The 16,757-nt window shown below is 39.9% G+C and overlaps 1 protein-coding gene across 9 annotated transcripts in view; it reads left to right on the top strand.

The window, feature by feature from the left end:
* SIK2 (salt inducible kinase 2) overlaps positions 1-16,757 on the top strand; it is a 132,043-nt gene that overhangs the window by 105,691 nt on the left and 9,595 nt on the right. For 8 of the 9 annotated variants that reach the window (XM_060160361.1, XM_060160363.1, XM_060160364.1 and 5 more), the window contains 2 exons: positions 8,973-9,137; positions 16,130-16,370. In XM_060160361.1, coding sequence (XP_060016344.1) covers positions 8,973-9,137; positions 16,130-16,370 — 406 coding nt within the window. The remainder of the gene's footprint in view (positions 1-8,972; positions 9,138-16,129; positions 16,371-16,757) is intronic. The other variant, XM_060160358.1, reaches the window with a different exon arrangement.

Raw genomic sequence — 16,757 nt, forward strand, 5'->3', positions numbered from 1 at the left:
AGCTGAAATCACACTGAAACTGCACCAATCACAAGCACTGAAATTGAAATCTTCCAGCAGGGGGCTTCCCTGGTGGTGCAGTGGTTGAGAATCCGCCTGCCAATGCAGGGGACGTGGGTTCATGCCCTGGTCTGGGAAGATTCCACATGCCACAGAGCGGCTGGGCCCGTGAACCATGGCCACTGAGCCTGCACATCCGGAGCCTGGGCTCCACAACGGGAGAGGCCACAATGGTGAGAGGCCCGAGTACAGGAAAAAAAAAAAAATTTTTCCAGCAAACAAAAGCCCAGGACCAGATGGCTTCACAGGTGAATTCTATCAGACATTTAGAGAAGAGCTAACACCTGTCCTTCTCAAACTCTTCCAAAATGTAGCAGAGGGAGGAACACTCCCAAACTCATTCTATGAGGCCACCATCACCCTGATACCAAAACCAGACAAAGATGTCACAAAGAAAGAAAGCTACAGGCCAATATCAGAGATGAACATAGATGCAAAAATCCTCAACAAAATACTAGCAAATAGAATCCAACAGCACATTAAAAGGATCATACACCATGATCAAGTGGGGTTTATCCCAGGAATGCAAGGCTTCTTCAGTATATGCAAATCAATCAATGTGATACACCATATTAACACTCTGAAGGGTAAAAACCATATGATCATCTCAATAGATGCAGAAAAAGATTTTGACAAAATTCAACACCCATTTATTATAAAAAACCCTCCAGAAAGTAGGCATAGAGAGAACTTACCTCAACATAATAAAGGCCATATATGACAAACCCACAGCCAACATCGTTCTCAATGGTGACAAATTGAAACCATTTCCACTAATATCAGGGACAAGACAAGGTTGGCCACACTCACCACCATTCTTCAACATAGTTTTGGAAGTTTTAGCCACAGGAATCAGAGAAGAAAAAGAAATAAAAGGAATCCAAATCGGAGAAGAAAAGTAAAACTGTCACTGTTTGCAGATGACATGAGAGAATCCTAAAGATGCTACCCGAAAACTACTAGAGCTAATCAATGAATTTGGTAAAGTTGCAGGATACAAAGTTAATGCACAGAAATCTCTTGCATTCCTGTACACCAATGATGAAAAATCTGAAAGAGAAATTAAGGAAACACTCCCATTTACCATTACAACAAAAAGAATAAAATACCTAGGAATAAACCTACCTAAGGAGACAAAAGACCTGTATGCAGAAAACTATAAGACACTGAGGAAAGAAATTAAAGATGATACAAACAAATGGAGAGATTTACCATGTTCTTGGATTGGAAGAATCAACAATGTGAAAATGACTATACTACCCAAACCAATCTACAGATTCAGTGCAATCCCTATCAAACTACCAATGGCATGTATCACAGAACTAGAACAAAAAATTTCACAATTTGTATGGAAACACAAAAGACCCTGAACAGCCAAAGGATCTTGAGAAAGAAAAACGGAGCTGGAGGAATCAGACTCCCGGACTTCAGACTATACTACAAAGCTACAGTAATCAAGACAGTATGGTACTGGCACAAAAACAGAAATATAGACCAATGGAAAAGGATAGAAAGCCCAGAGGTAAACCACACACATTATGGTCACCTTATTTTTGATAAAGGATTCAAGAATATACAATGGAGAAAAGACAGCCTCTTCAATAAGTGCTGGGAAAACTGGACAGCTACATGTAAAAGAATGAAATTAGAACACTCCCTAACACCATACACAAAAATAAACTCAAAATGGATTAGAGACCTAAATATAAGGCCAGACACTATCAAACTCTTAGAGGAAAACATAGGCAGAACACTATGACATAAATCACAGCAAGATCCTTTTTGGCCCACCTCCTAGAGAAATGGAAATAAAAACAAAAATAAATAAATGGGACCTAATGCAACTTAAAAGCTTTTGCACAGCAAAGGAAACCATAAACAAGACGAAAAGACAACCCTCAGAATGGGAGAAAATATTTGCAAACGAAGCAGCTGACAGAGGATTAATCTCCAAAATTTACAAGCAGCTCATGCAGCTCAATATCAGCAAAACAAACAACCCAATCCAAAAATGGGCATAAGACCTAAATAGACATTTCTCCAAAGAAGATATACAGGTCACCAACAAACATGTGAAAGGATGCTCAACATTACTAATCATTAGAGAAATGCAAATCAAAACTACAATGAGGTGTCACCTCACACCGTTCAGAATGGCCATCATCAAAAAACTTACAAACAATAAATGCTGGAGAGGGTGTGGAGAAAAGGGAACCCTCTTGCACTGTTGGTGGGAATGTAAATTGATACAGCCACTATGGAGAACAGTATGGAGTTTCCTTAAAAAACAAAAACTAGGACTGCCATACGACTCAGCAGTCCCACTACTGGGCATATACCCTGAGAAAACCATAATTCAAAAAGAGTCCTGTACCACAATGTTCATTGCAGCTCTATTTACAATAGCCAGGATGTGGAAGCAACCTAAGTGTCCATCGACAGATGAATGGATAAAGAAGATGTGGCACATATATACGATGGAATATTACTCTGCCTCAAAAACAAAACGAAATTGAGTTATTTGTAGTGAGGTGGATGGACCTAGAGTCTGTCATACAGAGTGAAGTAAGTTAGAAAGAGAAAAGCGAATACCATGTGCTAACACATATATATAGAATCTAAAAGAAAAAGAATGGTTCTGAAGAACCTAGGGGCAAGACCGGAATACAGACACAGACGTAGAGAATGGACTTGAGCACATGGAGAGTGGGAAGGGTAAGCTGGGAGGAATTGAGAGAGTGACATGGACATATATACACTACCAAATGTAAAATCGAAAGCTAGTGGGAAGCAGCCGCGTGGCACAGGGAGATCAGATTGGTGCTTTGTGTCCACCTAGAGGGGTGAGATAGGGAGGATGGGAGGGAGACGCAAGAGGGAGGAGATATGGGGATATATGTATATGTATAGCTGATTCACTTTGTTATAAAGCAGAAACTAACACACCATTGTAGAGCAATTGTACTCCAATAAAAATGTTAAATAAATAAATAAATAAAATTAGATAAATTAAAATAAAGTGCAAGTAAGAGCAAAAGAGTTTTCACTTTGTATTTTTTGTTTGGCAATTTTACAAAATTTATAGAATTATAGTAGAATTTTGCATTGGCTTCTACAGAATATGTGAAAAAGAAACCCCAGGAAATTAAAATCGTCTTGATTTTAATAGGTAAATGGTGTACCTTGTTATACATATTTTAATATCTAAAATAATGTGAATATTGATACTAATGTGAGTAAAATAATATATCAGTAAAATTCCAGATATTTGGGTTGAAGTATCTCTGAGCACTTGGAATCCTTCAAAGTCTAGTGGTATGGCTTTCAAGATAGAGAGGAGGGAGATAAAATGAGAATTCCTAAGTTGGAGTAGTAATAGTGAGATGGAGGGTGCCCCTTCCCTCTGGAAAATGCTGCCAGGCGGAAGGATAGGAAGCAGGAAAGCCCCCATGCTGAGTAGCTTCCCTCCCGAGTCTCTTTATTCTTCTGAAACATTACACAAGTGAGGGTTACATAAACGATTGCTCCTGAGCACACGCATATGTTATTGTACATGATTTCCTTTCATATCTAAACTTGAAGCAGATTCCTTAGATCTCAAGTTATATTTCATTTGGCTTGGGACTTCTTATGTTTGATCATTTTTTTTATTACCAAGCACCCCGTGAGTTCTTCTCATTTTATGCATTGATCCAAGTTATCATAGAAAGCTATTTATTGTGACTTAAAATGTATCTAATTCAAATAGCAATCTTCAGTGCTCATTCAGAAACGTGTCTTGAGTGCCATCTGGATGCTAAGAAACAGGCACTGGGGTTGAAGAAGATCTCCCTTCCCTACGAGACTTCACATTCTAATGTTTAGTATTGAACTTGTTAAAAAATAGATTTCTCTGTTTTTATGACTATAAATGTGCTTAAAGCTTTAGTAGAGCCTTCTCCCTTTGAATTCTTTGGTGTTCTACTATCTGTTTAAAGAAGTGGCAAATCGCTTGTTGCTTGATAGAGTGATAAGGAACTGGGGAAATCACAAGATCCTTTGCAGAGATCACATGACTTGTGCAATCAAGCAGACCTTGGGTTCCATACTGAGCTGAGTGACTTCAACAAATCAGCATCTCTGAGCTCCAGGGTCCTTAACTATAAAATGGAAATAGCAATACCTACTTCATAAGTTTGCTACAAAGATAAAATTGATTAATTGATACCAGCAGTTCCGTTCAGATAGAGCACTTATGTGCCAGGCACAGTCCCAGCCATCATGGTTTCATAGGTACCCAGGAAACAGTCCCTGCCCTTAAGGAATTTATGGTATAGTGATGAACAACCCATGATTACTACTTAGAAAACATTGAGATTCCCACTTTAGATGGATTTAGAGTACTTATATTTGCCACATAATATACAGGAAATGTTACATCTAATTGACTGCAGGTGACTATTTTTTTAAAATATGCCTTTTTCTTGTGAATTCTATCTGCTAGTTTTTAATAGTCCTTCACTCCAACTTTCCATCAACTGTAAGTAGACTAGAATGAAACACTCATCCCAGTTCTTCTTTAATTACTGATTAGAGGCTGCCCTCCACAACTGTAAGAAAAAGTCAACTAGGGCTGCTGTTAACAAAGCACCACAGACTGGGCAGCTTCAACAACAAAGTTTATGTTTTTGCAGTTTTAGAGGCTGGAAGTCCAAGATCAAGGGGCCATCAGGGTTCTGAGGACTCTTCCTGGCGTGTAGATGGCCACCTTCTCACTATGTCCTTGCACATCCTCTTCTCTGCACATACAGGAAGAGAGATCTCTGGTATCTCATCCTCTTCTTAGAGGGACACCAGTCCTTTTGCATTAGGTCCCCACCCTTATGACCTCATTTAACCTTGATTACCTCCTTAAAGGTCCTGTCTACAGATATAGTCACATTGGGTGTTAGGGCTTCAACATATAGATGGGGGCAGGGGCAGGGGGCACAATTCTGTCCATAATAAGCATACTCCTATAGGACCAGTAAAGATTTTTCCTGTAGGAGAAAATGTTATTTTCATTTTAATGGTGCTGGAAAGCATAAAATCAGAAGAAGAGATTCAAGACAATAAACATATGATCTAAAAAGTCATTACAGTTAGTGGACATGGTCATTGTTTATGGCCACTCTTTTTTTTTAATTTATTTTTTTATTGAAGTATAGTTGATTTACAATGTTGTGTTAATTTCTGCTGTACAGAAAAGTGACTCAGTTATACACATATATACACTTTTTTATATTCTTTTTCATTATGATTTATCCCAGGATACTGAATATAGTTCCCTTGCTCTTTATCCATTCTATACGTAATAGTTCGCATCTACTATCCCCAGACTCCCAGTCCATCCCTCCCCTACCTCCCCTCCACTTTGGTAACCACAAGTCTGTGCTCTATGCCTGTGAGTCCCTTTCTGTTTTGTAGATAGGTTCATTTGTGCCATATTTTAAATTCTACATATAAGTGATATCATATGGTATTTGTCTTTCTCTTTCTTACTTTCTTCATTTGGTATGATAATCTCTAGTTGCATCCATGTTGCTGCAAATGGCATTATTTCGTTCTTTTTTATGGCTGAGTAGTATTCCATTGTACCACATCTTTTTTTTTTTTTACATCTTTATTGGAGTATAATTGCTTTACAATGGTGTGTTAGTTTCTGCTTTATAACAAAGTGAATCAGTTATACATATACATATGTTCCCATATCTCTTCCCTCTTGCGTCTCCCTCCCTCCCACCCTCCCTATCCCACCTCTCTAGGTGGTCACAAAGCACCAAGCTGATCTCCCTGTGCTATGCAGCTGCTTCCCACTAACTAGCTATTTTATGTTTGGTAGTGTATATATGTCCATGCCACTCTCTCACTTTGTCACAGCTTACCCTTCCCCCTCCCCATATCCTCAAGTCCATTCTCTAGTAAGTCTGTGTCTTTATTCCTGTTTTACCCCTAGGTTCTTCATGACATTTTTTTTTCTTAAATTCCATATATATGTGTTAGCATACGGTATTTGTCTTTCTCTTTCTGACTTACTTCACTCTGTATGACAGACTCTAGGTCCACCCACCTCATTACAAATAGCTCAATTTCGTTTCTTTTTATGGCTGAGTAATATTCCATTGTATATATGTGCCACATCTTCTTTATCCATTCATCCGATGCTGAACACTTAGGTTGTTTCCATCTCCGGGCTATTATAAATAGAGCTGCAGTGAACATTTTGAGTACCACATCTTCTTTACCCATTCCTCTGTCAATTTACATTTAGGTTGTTTCTGTGTCTGGCAATTGTAAATAGTGCTGCTATGAACATAGGGGTGCATGTATCTTTTTGAATTATAGTTTTGTCTGGATATATACCCAGAAGTGGGATTGCTGGATCATATGGTAATTCTATTTTTAGCTTTCTGAGGAACCTCCATACTGTTTTCCATAGTGGCTGCACCAACTTACATTCCAACCAGTGTAAGAGGGTTCCCTTTTCTCCACATGCTCTCCGGAATTTGTTATTTGTAGACTTTTTAATGATGGCCATTCTGACCGGTGTGTGGTGATATCTCAGTTTAGTTTTGATTTGTATTTCTCTAATAATTAGCAATGTTGAGCATCTTTCCATGTGCCTATTGTGTTTATGGCCACTCTTGGAGAAACTGGTAATATCTGCTTGCTTGGGATATTAATCAACCATCTATTTATTATAATAACATATTCTTTAATCAGATCTTTAGTGCTGGGCATGCTATTTGAATATTTATACTCTAACTTGTGCCAAAAAGACTTCCTTAATCCCGTCAGTGATTGCAAGAATCCTAAAAAGCAGACCCCTGAATCTGTCATTGTATTTCCTGTGAAGCGGCTGTCATAATAAAATGTGTTATTTCTCTGTCCTTACCAAGTTCACAGTAAGTTGTTGTAGTCCAGGTTGGATGTGAAAGGAAAATGTGTTATGCTTGGTCTGGCCCAGCACAATCCTGCCATTTAAAAAGTCATAGCTAACAAGAGGCAGGGAGTGAGAAGAACATATCATAGTTATCATGTTGGTATCTCATTTCCAGGGCAGTGTCTACAGGTAGTGCTTTGCCCTGATAAGGAGCAGTCTAATAAATTTGGGAAACAGAAATCAAAGTTCAGCTTTATCCTTTGATTGAAAAACCAATGATAAGGGTAAGAGGAATGTATCAAATATGCTTTATTTGGAAGTTTAAATTTTACATTGTGGCTAAAAAAATTAATTTAAATGACTAATGCTTGAAAGGAAAAAAAAAATGTTTCATCTCAAAAGTGACGAGGATATAGGCCTGAGGAATGATGATATAAGAAAAGCTATTTCTTTATCATGCTCAGAATAATATACAGTGTATTTTCTGTCTCTTTTTACCATCCATATAATACCAACACTTTGCTATTGCTGTTTTGTTCTTTATCTCATGCAGTATATCTAATGATGTTAATGTTGGAATATAAAGTATATTCTAAATATAGTCATAGTCAAGTATAAAGTGTATTTATAACATATTCCCCCATTATTGAAAACCATCAACCTGAAATTTTAACTGGGAACCATTAGCTAGTATCTGAGAACAAAACTGTGTATTCATTTTACTAATTCCTGTATTAAATTATTGTCATCATTTTAAGACTTTAGAAAGGAGGAATTAACATTACTGAGCGAAGGACTTTACATGTTGCCTTTTACAGTCCTAACTTCACTGTGAAGTAGATATTATGACATTTTTCAGAGGCGAAGAAAATAAGATGCAAAGAGTTTAGGTAACTGATTAAGTTCACACAATTAGTAAGTGATGGAGCCCAGAATCAAAACCAGGTCTTGGGAAGGGAAAAGCTAGAATCATACCATTTTGTTCCTTTTCACTTGTTTGAATTTAAAGCTCACCATCCTATATCCCTTAAAGTGACAATGGCAGAAAAAATACAGGCCATTCCTCTGCCTTTTGGAAACTGGTATGATGTTTGTTCCCTCAGATATTTTGCAATGTCTGTTATGTTCAAAAGGCATCTAATAAATTATTCTGCTAGTTTTGAAGAAATGGGGAGGAAAGGAGTATCCAGCGGTTTCATCTTCAAAATCAATTCTTGCCAATTGTCATAAAGGAAAATTCTCTTTTAAATGAAGACTTTGTAATACTTGTTTACTTAGAATTTTTAACAGAGGAGACATGGAGAATGGACTTTCTAGAGTAGGTTGACTTCAGGAACATAACTTGCTCAGCAATAAGCATCTCTGTTTCCACTGGGCAAGCAGGCTGTGTGTGTTCAGTCTGTGCGTCTCTTTCAAAATTCCTGTCCCCTCCGAGTAGCTGCTGCTTCTCTCTTCTTCCTCTACACTCACTCCCTTGCCAAGAAATATATACCATCTCACTTCGTACCCCACCAAAAAAAAAAAAAAAAGAGATGCAGGTAGATAGCCCTTATTGCAGTGTACTTTGTATTACAGTTAGTTGTGTGTTTATCTTATCTCTGGTTCAGTTTTGATCTCCTACTCTTAGAGACTGGGACTTCTCTATTCTTCTTTGTATCTTTCCAAGGTAATATATTTAAGGATATAGCCAATATATGTTCATTGAATTGAAAAAAAGTGTCTTAGATTCCTTACAAAGGCTAGCTTTCCTGTCATCTATGAAAGTTATGCACCTCATCATGGAACAGGAACGAAATTCTGTACAACCTATCTCAGAATAATTGATTGCTAGACTGCTTCAGATCGATACCTGTACCATGTACGTACTTCATCACATCTTTTCTGGAGTTTCCAACAAATCACTATTTACCCTTTAATTACATCAGGAAGAATTGTTTTTTTTCAAGAATTTTGTATATTTATATAGAAAGTATTAATGTTCCCAAACTTTCTGTTCTTGCCATATTTACAGACACAAACTGTGGGACTCCCAGTGACGGTGCATTCACCAAACGTGCGAGTGATGCGATCTGCCCTCCTCCCACAGGCATCCAATGTGGACACCTTCACGTTTCCAGCATCCGGCTGTCAGGCGGAAGCAGCATTCATGGAGGAAGAGTGTGTCGACACTCCAAAGGTACAGATGTGTTTGAGAGACTCCAAGCTTGTTGGTTGGCTGGAGATTTCAACTCTGTCCACACAAATGTTGTACTTCGGCTTAGCTGAACTTTGTCATTTCCTCAAGTCACTTGGGAGGAGTTGTTTTTGTGCAGAAGACCTGAGAAAAGTATCCAGGCCCAACCTCGCTCTCTCTCCATCTTGTCATTACGACGGTTATGTAACATGTCAGATCTCGTGTACTTTTCAGAATCCTTCTTCATTCTCGTTCCTTAACCAATTCCTTCTCTCAAGTTCTAGATCCCTCATAGGTTTTGGATTTTTTTTTAAACCAATTGTAATTCTGAAAACAAAAGTATAACTATTGTGCTAAATTGGGCTTTGCCTATGTTATTATGGCCTCTCTTATGCTGCCTGTGCTGCAGCTACAAAATGATGAGCCATCTTTTTTGGTCAGTTAAACACCTTTTTGTGTCCAGTTTGAACATACTTAAAGGAGATAAGTTTATTCTGGTGTGCTGCATAAAGTTGGCTTTTAGTATATGGAACATGACAGCTTCCCTCATTTAATGAATATTTATTTAACTTCTAATTTGTGTTTTATATACTTAGCATCCAGTGATATACAGAGGATCATATTAATGAGCAGGTCTTAGAGTATGTTTAAAATAGACTCTGTTCTTCACTAGCTGTGTGAACTTGGATAAAGTGGCTAACTTCTTTGAACCTCCATTTCTCTTGTGTAAAACAAGGATACCAACTTTATGAGACTGTTGTGAGGATTAATTGAAAGAATGTGTGTGAGGTTTTGGGCAAATTGTAGATACTCAGCAAATATTGGTTTCCTGTCTTTTTAGGCTCGTTAGGTAATAAAAAGATGACTCAGACATTAGTTCTGCCTCAAAGTTTGTAGTCTAGCAGAAGAGACATGAAGCTTAACTAAAGGTAATGTGCCAGGTACTGAATAAATTGATAAAACATAATTGGTCCCTTAAAGAGATAAAAAAATCAAAGTGCTGCAAAACTAGAAGGAGACGGGGGAGTTGCTTTTAGTTCATTTGATCAGGAATGTCTTTGGTTTAACTGTCAGAGCTGGGAATTGAGAGGAGGGCAGAATCAGGGTGGATGGAAACTAGGGTGTGATATCTCGGTGGAGGGAAAGGCCTGAGCAACAAGCAAACGTCAGGAAAGGCTGGGTCCCTCTAAGTCAGAGCAGGAGCTCAGTGTGGCTGAGGGAGAGGGCGTGTGAAGGGAAGTTGTACAAAATAAAGACAAATAGCCTTGCTTTGAATGGCAAGCCAAGGGATAGACTCTTTCTCTAGGTTGGGGCTCTCAACAGGGGAACATGTTTCAGTATTATCAAGAGAGTTTTTTCTGGGACTTCCCTGGTGGTCCAGCGGTTAAGACTCCGTGCTCTCAATGGAGGGGGCTCAGGTTCGATCCCTGGTCACAGAACTAGATCCCACATGCCACAACTAAGACCTGGTGCAGCCAAATAAATAAATAAATATTTTTTTTAATAAAGAGAGAGTTTTTGGGACTGCCCTGGTGGCACAGTGGTTGGGACTCCCCGCCTCCAATGCAGGGGGCCTGGGTTCAATCCCTGGTCAGGAAACTAGATCCCACATGCATGCCGCAACTAAGAGTTCACATGCCGCAACTAAGGAGCTGGCGAGCCACAACTAAGGAGCCCTCGGGCCACGACTAAGGAATCCACGTGCCACAACCAAGGAGCCGATGAGCTGCAACTAAGGAGCCCACCTGCCACAACTAAGACCCGGCGCGACCAAATAAATAAAATTAAATTGTAACAAAAAAAGAGTTTTTTCCAAATGGACCTTCTCCAAGGTAGTAGGAAACAATCGGAGATTTTTTGATAAGGAAACACCGTGATCCATATTGTGCTTCAGAAATGAACCTGGAAGGGTCCGTAGCCTGCATTGGATAGGAGAGAGACTGGTGACAAGCACAGTAGAAGGTTAGAGTGTGTGTCAGGGGAGGTGACAAGGGCTTGAGCTAGGATGGTGCCCGTGAAACTGGAGAGGAGGGGATGGTATAAATGAGATTGCACAGATAAAACTGATAGACTGTTAGGGTCCAGAGAAAAGAAGTCCAGACCGATAACAGTATTTTGAGCCTTGATGATCAGGAAGGTGAATAGCATTTTCAGAAATAGGGAGCTCTGGAGGTAGAGCTGATTCAGAAGTTAAGTAATGAGTAATGACTAGAGCGTAGTCAAGGCACCTTGATGCTGGGCTGCCATAAGCAGGTGTTAAGCCGGGTTCCTAACCCTGAGGAGTTAGTGTCCCTGTCCCTGAGGACGAGGCCACTTCCTGTGGACAGTCTGTTCCTCTGCCTGTGGTTGCCTAGCATGTTCAAATCCTCATAAACTGCTATTACATTCTCACCCAGAAATTTAGACATAAATTGAGGCAACATCACTCATTTATTTTTAAAATCTAATCCCCTTGAAAAAATTAAAATGCAGTCTGCTTAAAGCTTGGCTATGAGGGCCTCAGGCCCAAAACACAGATTGGGCACTGTCTGCCGTATTATATAGGGCAAGCTATTTTTAAAGCTTGTGATTGTTACCGTAACTAGGAAACAGACAGGAAATGAATGATTTTGTGAAAGATATAGACAGAAGCTAGATGGCATATTTGCATTTGTAGGAAGAGCAATGCCATGCTGGAACTGGCCACCCACACTGGCAGGGCCACCTTGGCACTCAGCCAGGCTGTAGACATCCGCTGGTCTTATTTGCGTACCATTTCATTTATGTCAGCAGTACTCTTTGTGCGTCTTCCCTCCCTAGCACCTCTTTCTCTGGGGCCCATAAATAAACGCACACACACAAAACCGTCAGACAGAGATACTAGCCCTTTGTTGGTGGTCTTGCTTCATATGCATTTCCTCTAACACCTATTTGTTGTCGTCTAAAGGATGCCGCGTAACTGCATGTGTTGCTCAGTCATTTCTGCTCGCGATTGGTGGCAGATGTTGTGCGCCTCGGAGGTTTCGCTTCTCCTTCTCTCCCAGAAGTCTTCAACTTAAACTTATCAGTAAAATCCCTCAGGAAGTCTGCACTGAAACATGGGTTTGGGGTTGCTCCCAAAATAGCACCTTTCTGAGACAGTCACCTAACTCTGAGCAGTAACCGAGCCCCCAGGTGGTACAGAGCCCATACAGGAGCAGATGCAAGCCCTGTAGGGTCAGTCTCTCACTTTTGAGAGTTTCTTTGGAATAATGGACTTTATACATACACACACATACGGACACTTCAGTCAGTTTTAACATTTTATTAAAGTTCTATGAGAAAAGGATTTTCCAAGTTACCGTCTCCATGTCCGGATAGTGGAAGGGAACTGTGAAACTAAACTATGAAAGTGCAAGTGTAGTAGAGCTGTTCATGTCTATTGACGTTTTTAATACCTTTTTTAAATTATAAAGGTAGTACACATGACAAAAGATCTAAGAAGGATATTCATCAAAAACTCTTAATCGTGTTAACCTCTAAGACTTTGTAAAGGGGAGAAATTGCACTTTTACTTCTGACTTTGGATTTTTAAATTTCTAATTAAAAGACATCAAACCAGTCAGAATCACACATGGAAAATTCAAAGAGGGATAAAGGAAAAAAATTAATTTATCCATAGTCCCCCTACCCAAAGGTAAGCCCATTTTGACACGTTTCCTTAGAGTAGGTTATAGATGGATGGATAGATGGATGGGTGGGTGGATGAGTATAGGGTGACTCAGTACGTAGGTAGACTTGTTAAAACAAAATTTTATTCTATTATATGTAATTTTGTACCTTGCTTTTATGTAATATAACATCATGAGCATTTTTCCCATACCATGAAATCTTCTTTGAAAGCATGAGTTATATTTAACAACTGCCTAATATATTGTATTAGATGCACCCTTATTTAACTACTCTTCTATTTTTGGACATCAGGTACTTGAATATTTTTTGCTTCCTTACATATGCTTCAGGTGAATATCCCTGTGTCTAAATTTTTGACTATACCTTTTATTATTTCCCTAGGATAAATTTCTGGAACTGGGTTATCTAGTGCTTTTCTTCCTCACCTGGTTGTTTGTTTAATTTGCCTCAAGATGGTAAAAATGCTTTAAAAGAAAATGTTGTTGTTTTATTCTCATGCTTTAAAAATTTTTTGTTATAAAATAGCATTCTCTTTGGTCCAGAAATAATGTTAATATACACAGTGTTTTAGTTAATCCTCCCAAACAACTTTACTCCCATTTTACAAGTGAAGGAAAAAAAAAAGAGCTTTATAGAAGTTAACAACTTGCCTTAATAAGTGATGGAGCTGAGGTTTGAGCCTCTTCAATATATGCCAAACTTGCCAGGCACTTAGGATACAAATTAAATAAGGCACATTCCCAGCCTCCAAGCTCACTGGCTAGTACTATACGTTGGTCTACCGTGTTAGTCAGCTCTTTAGAGGCTCCATCTCCAATATAGCCACACTGATGTTAGGGCTTCAATATATGAATCTAAGGGGAGATACAAACATTCAGTCCATAACAGTCTAGCAATCTCCTGTGCTAGAATCTTGTGTATGTGGTAAGCTCAGGGGTATTATCAATTAGTGGTGGGGTTTCTGAGAGGCTGACTCCTACATGTATGCTATCTACTGCATCTGAGATCTCTTATCAGAAGGGAAGTGATCTACTGAACTTTAAGGAAAGGCAAAAACACTGTGTTGGAAAATGTACGTTTTACCCACCCATATTGTATTTTGCAGTCTTAGAGTTTACAGTTAGCCTGGATTGTTTCCTAGAGCAAAAGATCTCATTTCTAGCAGCTTAGGTCACTGAGATAGATCAGCCCATGTTACAGTCACAAAATCCTAGAGTTTAATTTGTTATATCAAGTCCCTGGGTAAACTGGCAGGCAAAGGTGGCATGATTATCACCTGTTTCAGGAACTGATCTTAGAGATGGAAGTGTTCACACCTGTAAACTGAATGAGCTCTAGGGCAGCTTTCTGTTCATACCTCTTAACTGTGAAAGGGTCACCACAGCATTTTCTGCTTCAGTCATCACCAAGCATCATCTGAAAAACCAGATCATTGTCATCTACCTGTCCCAGGGTGAAACTGAATTCAGCAAACATTGTTAAATGAATGATAAAAATTCTTCTTGTAGTCTAGATGAGGAAATAAATTTATAAGCAGACAATTTAAGAAAAATCGTAAATTTGGGGGGACTGCAAGGTTTTTTGAGTACTCAGAAAAAAGTGGCCTTTCTCTACTAAGGAAAGAAAGGCATGGTTGTAAGGCGGTACTTGCAAAATATTTCTTGCAAGAAACATCTGACAAAATTTTGACATATGCTATAAAATGTAAAGATGCTCAGTAGATATTTACTTGATAACAGTCTTTTCTCTGTTGTTTTTTATTCATTTCCAAATCATCCTTGGCTAGTCTTAGAAAATTATGCTAGTAGACAGTCAAGGAACGTAGCGTAGAGTTATGAATGTTAAGTCCCCAAGCCACCATTCTTTCCTACAAGAAAACTTTCAAGTTTAGTTAAAAAGGGAACACTTATCTGGGGATGGTTGAAGGGGAGCATAATTGTTCCTGGCCAGATTTCAGAGTTTTTGTTTTCTGGTGCCATGGAGAAGATTGGTCTTAGTCTAGGAAGAAAGCATTTTCTACCCTTCCTTTTAAGTGGCCACTTGTCACTTTAAAACCCTGTAGTGCATTAGCTGCCTTATCCAAGTAATGGCTACAGCCCCAGAACAGATTTTATGGAATAACCATCCCCTCCCCCAAGCAAACAACGATCTGAGTCACCCAAGTCTCCCTCTCCAAATAAAGGGCCTCGCAGCGCCTTCAGATTGGTTGCCATAAGAGGAAAGTTTCCTGTGTCTGGCATAGCGATGTCCCACGTCACCTCTCACATACATGAGCCTCTCCTGCTTCCAAAAGAAACAATAGCGCTACCCGGTGTATTCCAGGTGAAAGTACTGCTGGGAGCTCAGTCTTTTGCCTGGCTGTTCCTGAGCAGCTATTCATAGGAGAAAACTGGATTGATTTCCATGGGGGGATAGATAAGGTAATGAGGTAAATAATTGCCTCCTCGTTGGGGCTTTTACCAGCCAGAAGAACTCGCAACCACAGCTCCCCTTTGTGGGCTGTGTCTGCCCCCCCAAGGTGGTTTGCTTGGCAACTGCAGAGGAAGGCGACGCTCTCACTTAGGAGCTGTGCTGAGCTCATCCCGTGGGATAGGAAGCGCAGATACTGTGTGTGTTGCTGGAGCGGAGAGAATTCAGAGCGCTGCCACTCGTTAACCTCCGCTGGAATTTGGGGCCTGTGAGTCATTTGTTATTCTATAATGGAAGGCTTTGGCTGTTTGCCATTTGAATTTTGTTTTCACTCCTTTTTGTGGTATGTCCGTCTTTAAAGAATTCTTTCTTCCATTCCTTAGGCACATAGAACCAACTAAAGACTAAATCCAATGTGCAGGTACTTAAATTATGCATATAGAAGTATGTGTAGAGCCTTCCAGTATGTTTCGTGGTTGAACGTTAGAAGAATGCTGGTGACTACTCTTTTCTTATCTATCAGCCGTGCAATTGGTTTTGTTTTCTTTTTACTAAATCTCATCTTCCCCCTCTTCATTTCCCTTATTTTAAAAAAATAATAATAATTGGTAGGCCTCAAGCTAATAGACCCTATTCATCTGGAAACCACTAAAAAAAAGTGTTCATTGTAATCATGATGACTCAGAGAAACCTGGGAGGCAGTGCCAGTTTGGGTCATAATGGGCTTCTGTCTCTTAAGTGCTGCTGTTGGTTGACTTGCCTTAACTTCTAATCTACATGGTTGTCATTAGTAACCAATACGTACATTTTTAATATTTTACTTAATTTGTAATTGGCCAGAGGTCCTGACATTTTTGCCTTTGTGGATTCTTCAAGTGTCTCAGCAGAGCAGCGCCTGATAGCTCCTCTCACATCCCTGTCACACTGACATTTAGGTAAATGGCTGCCTCCTGGACCCTGTGCCTCCTGTCCTGGCGAGGAAGGGGTGCCAGTCACTGCCCAGCGACGTGATGGAGACCTCCATTGATGAAGGGCTGGAGACAGAAGGAGAGGCCGAGGAAGACCCCGGGCGGGCCCTGGGCGCCTTCCAGTCCACACGCGGCGGGCAGAGGCGGCACACTCTGTCGGAAGTGACCAATCAGCTGGCCGTGATGCCTGGTTCAGGTACGCTTTCCAGTAAGTGCCGGCCTGGGTCTTCCCGGCATCTTGAGTCTTCTCCAAGAAACAGGAATGATACCAACCAGCCCCTGGAATGTTGTCTATGTCTTGTTTCTTTGTGGACCACATGCAGCAGGAGTTAAGATTAGGCCTGCTCAGCAGCTCTCAGAGATTAAAATGAAACGTCTCTGAGTGGCCTCCCCTGACGCCCAGGATTCATCCGAGTGCGATGTGACTCATTGAGGCCTCTGGCTCTTTTGGAGTGGCCAAGATCTTATGGGTACAGGTTCTGGAGTGTCTTCACCACAGAATTCGAAGCTGATTAAATTGACATGTAAAAAAGTTCTGAAAAGATGTTTTGGTTAGAAATTAAGGGCACTGTTGCTGTGGAAACTCAAGCTAGTT

Source organism: Lagenorhynchus albirostris, chromosome 9 (assembly GCF_949774975.1).
Source record: "Lagenorhynchus albirostris chromosome 9, mLagAlb1.1, whole genome shotgun sequence".
In the NCBI taxonomy this organism is placed as follows: domain Eukaryota; kingdom Metazoa; phylum Chordata; class Mammalia; order Artiodactyla; family Delphinidae; genus Lagenorhynchus; species Lagenorhynchus albirostris.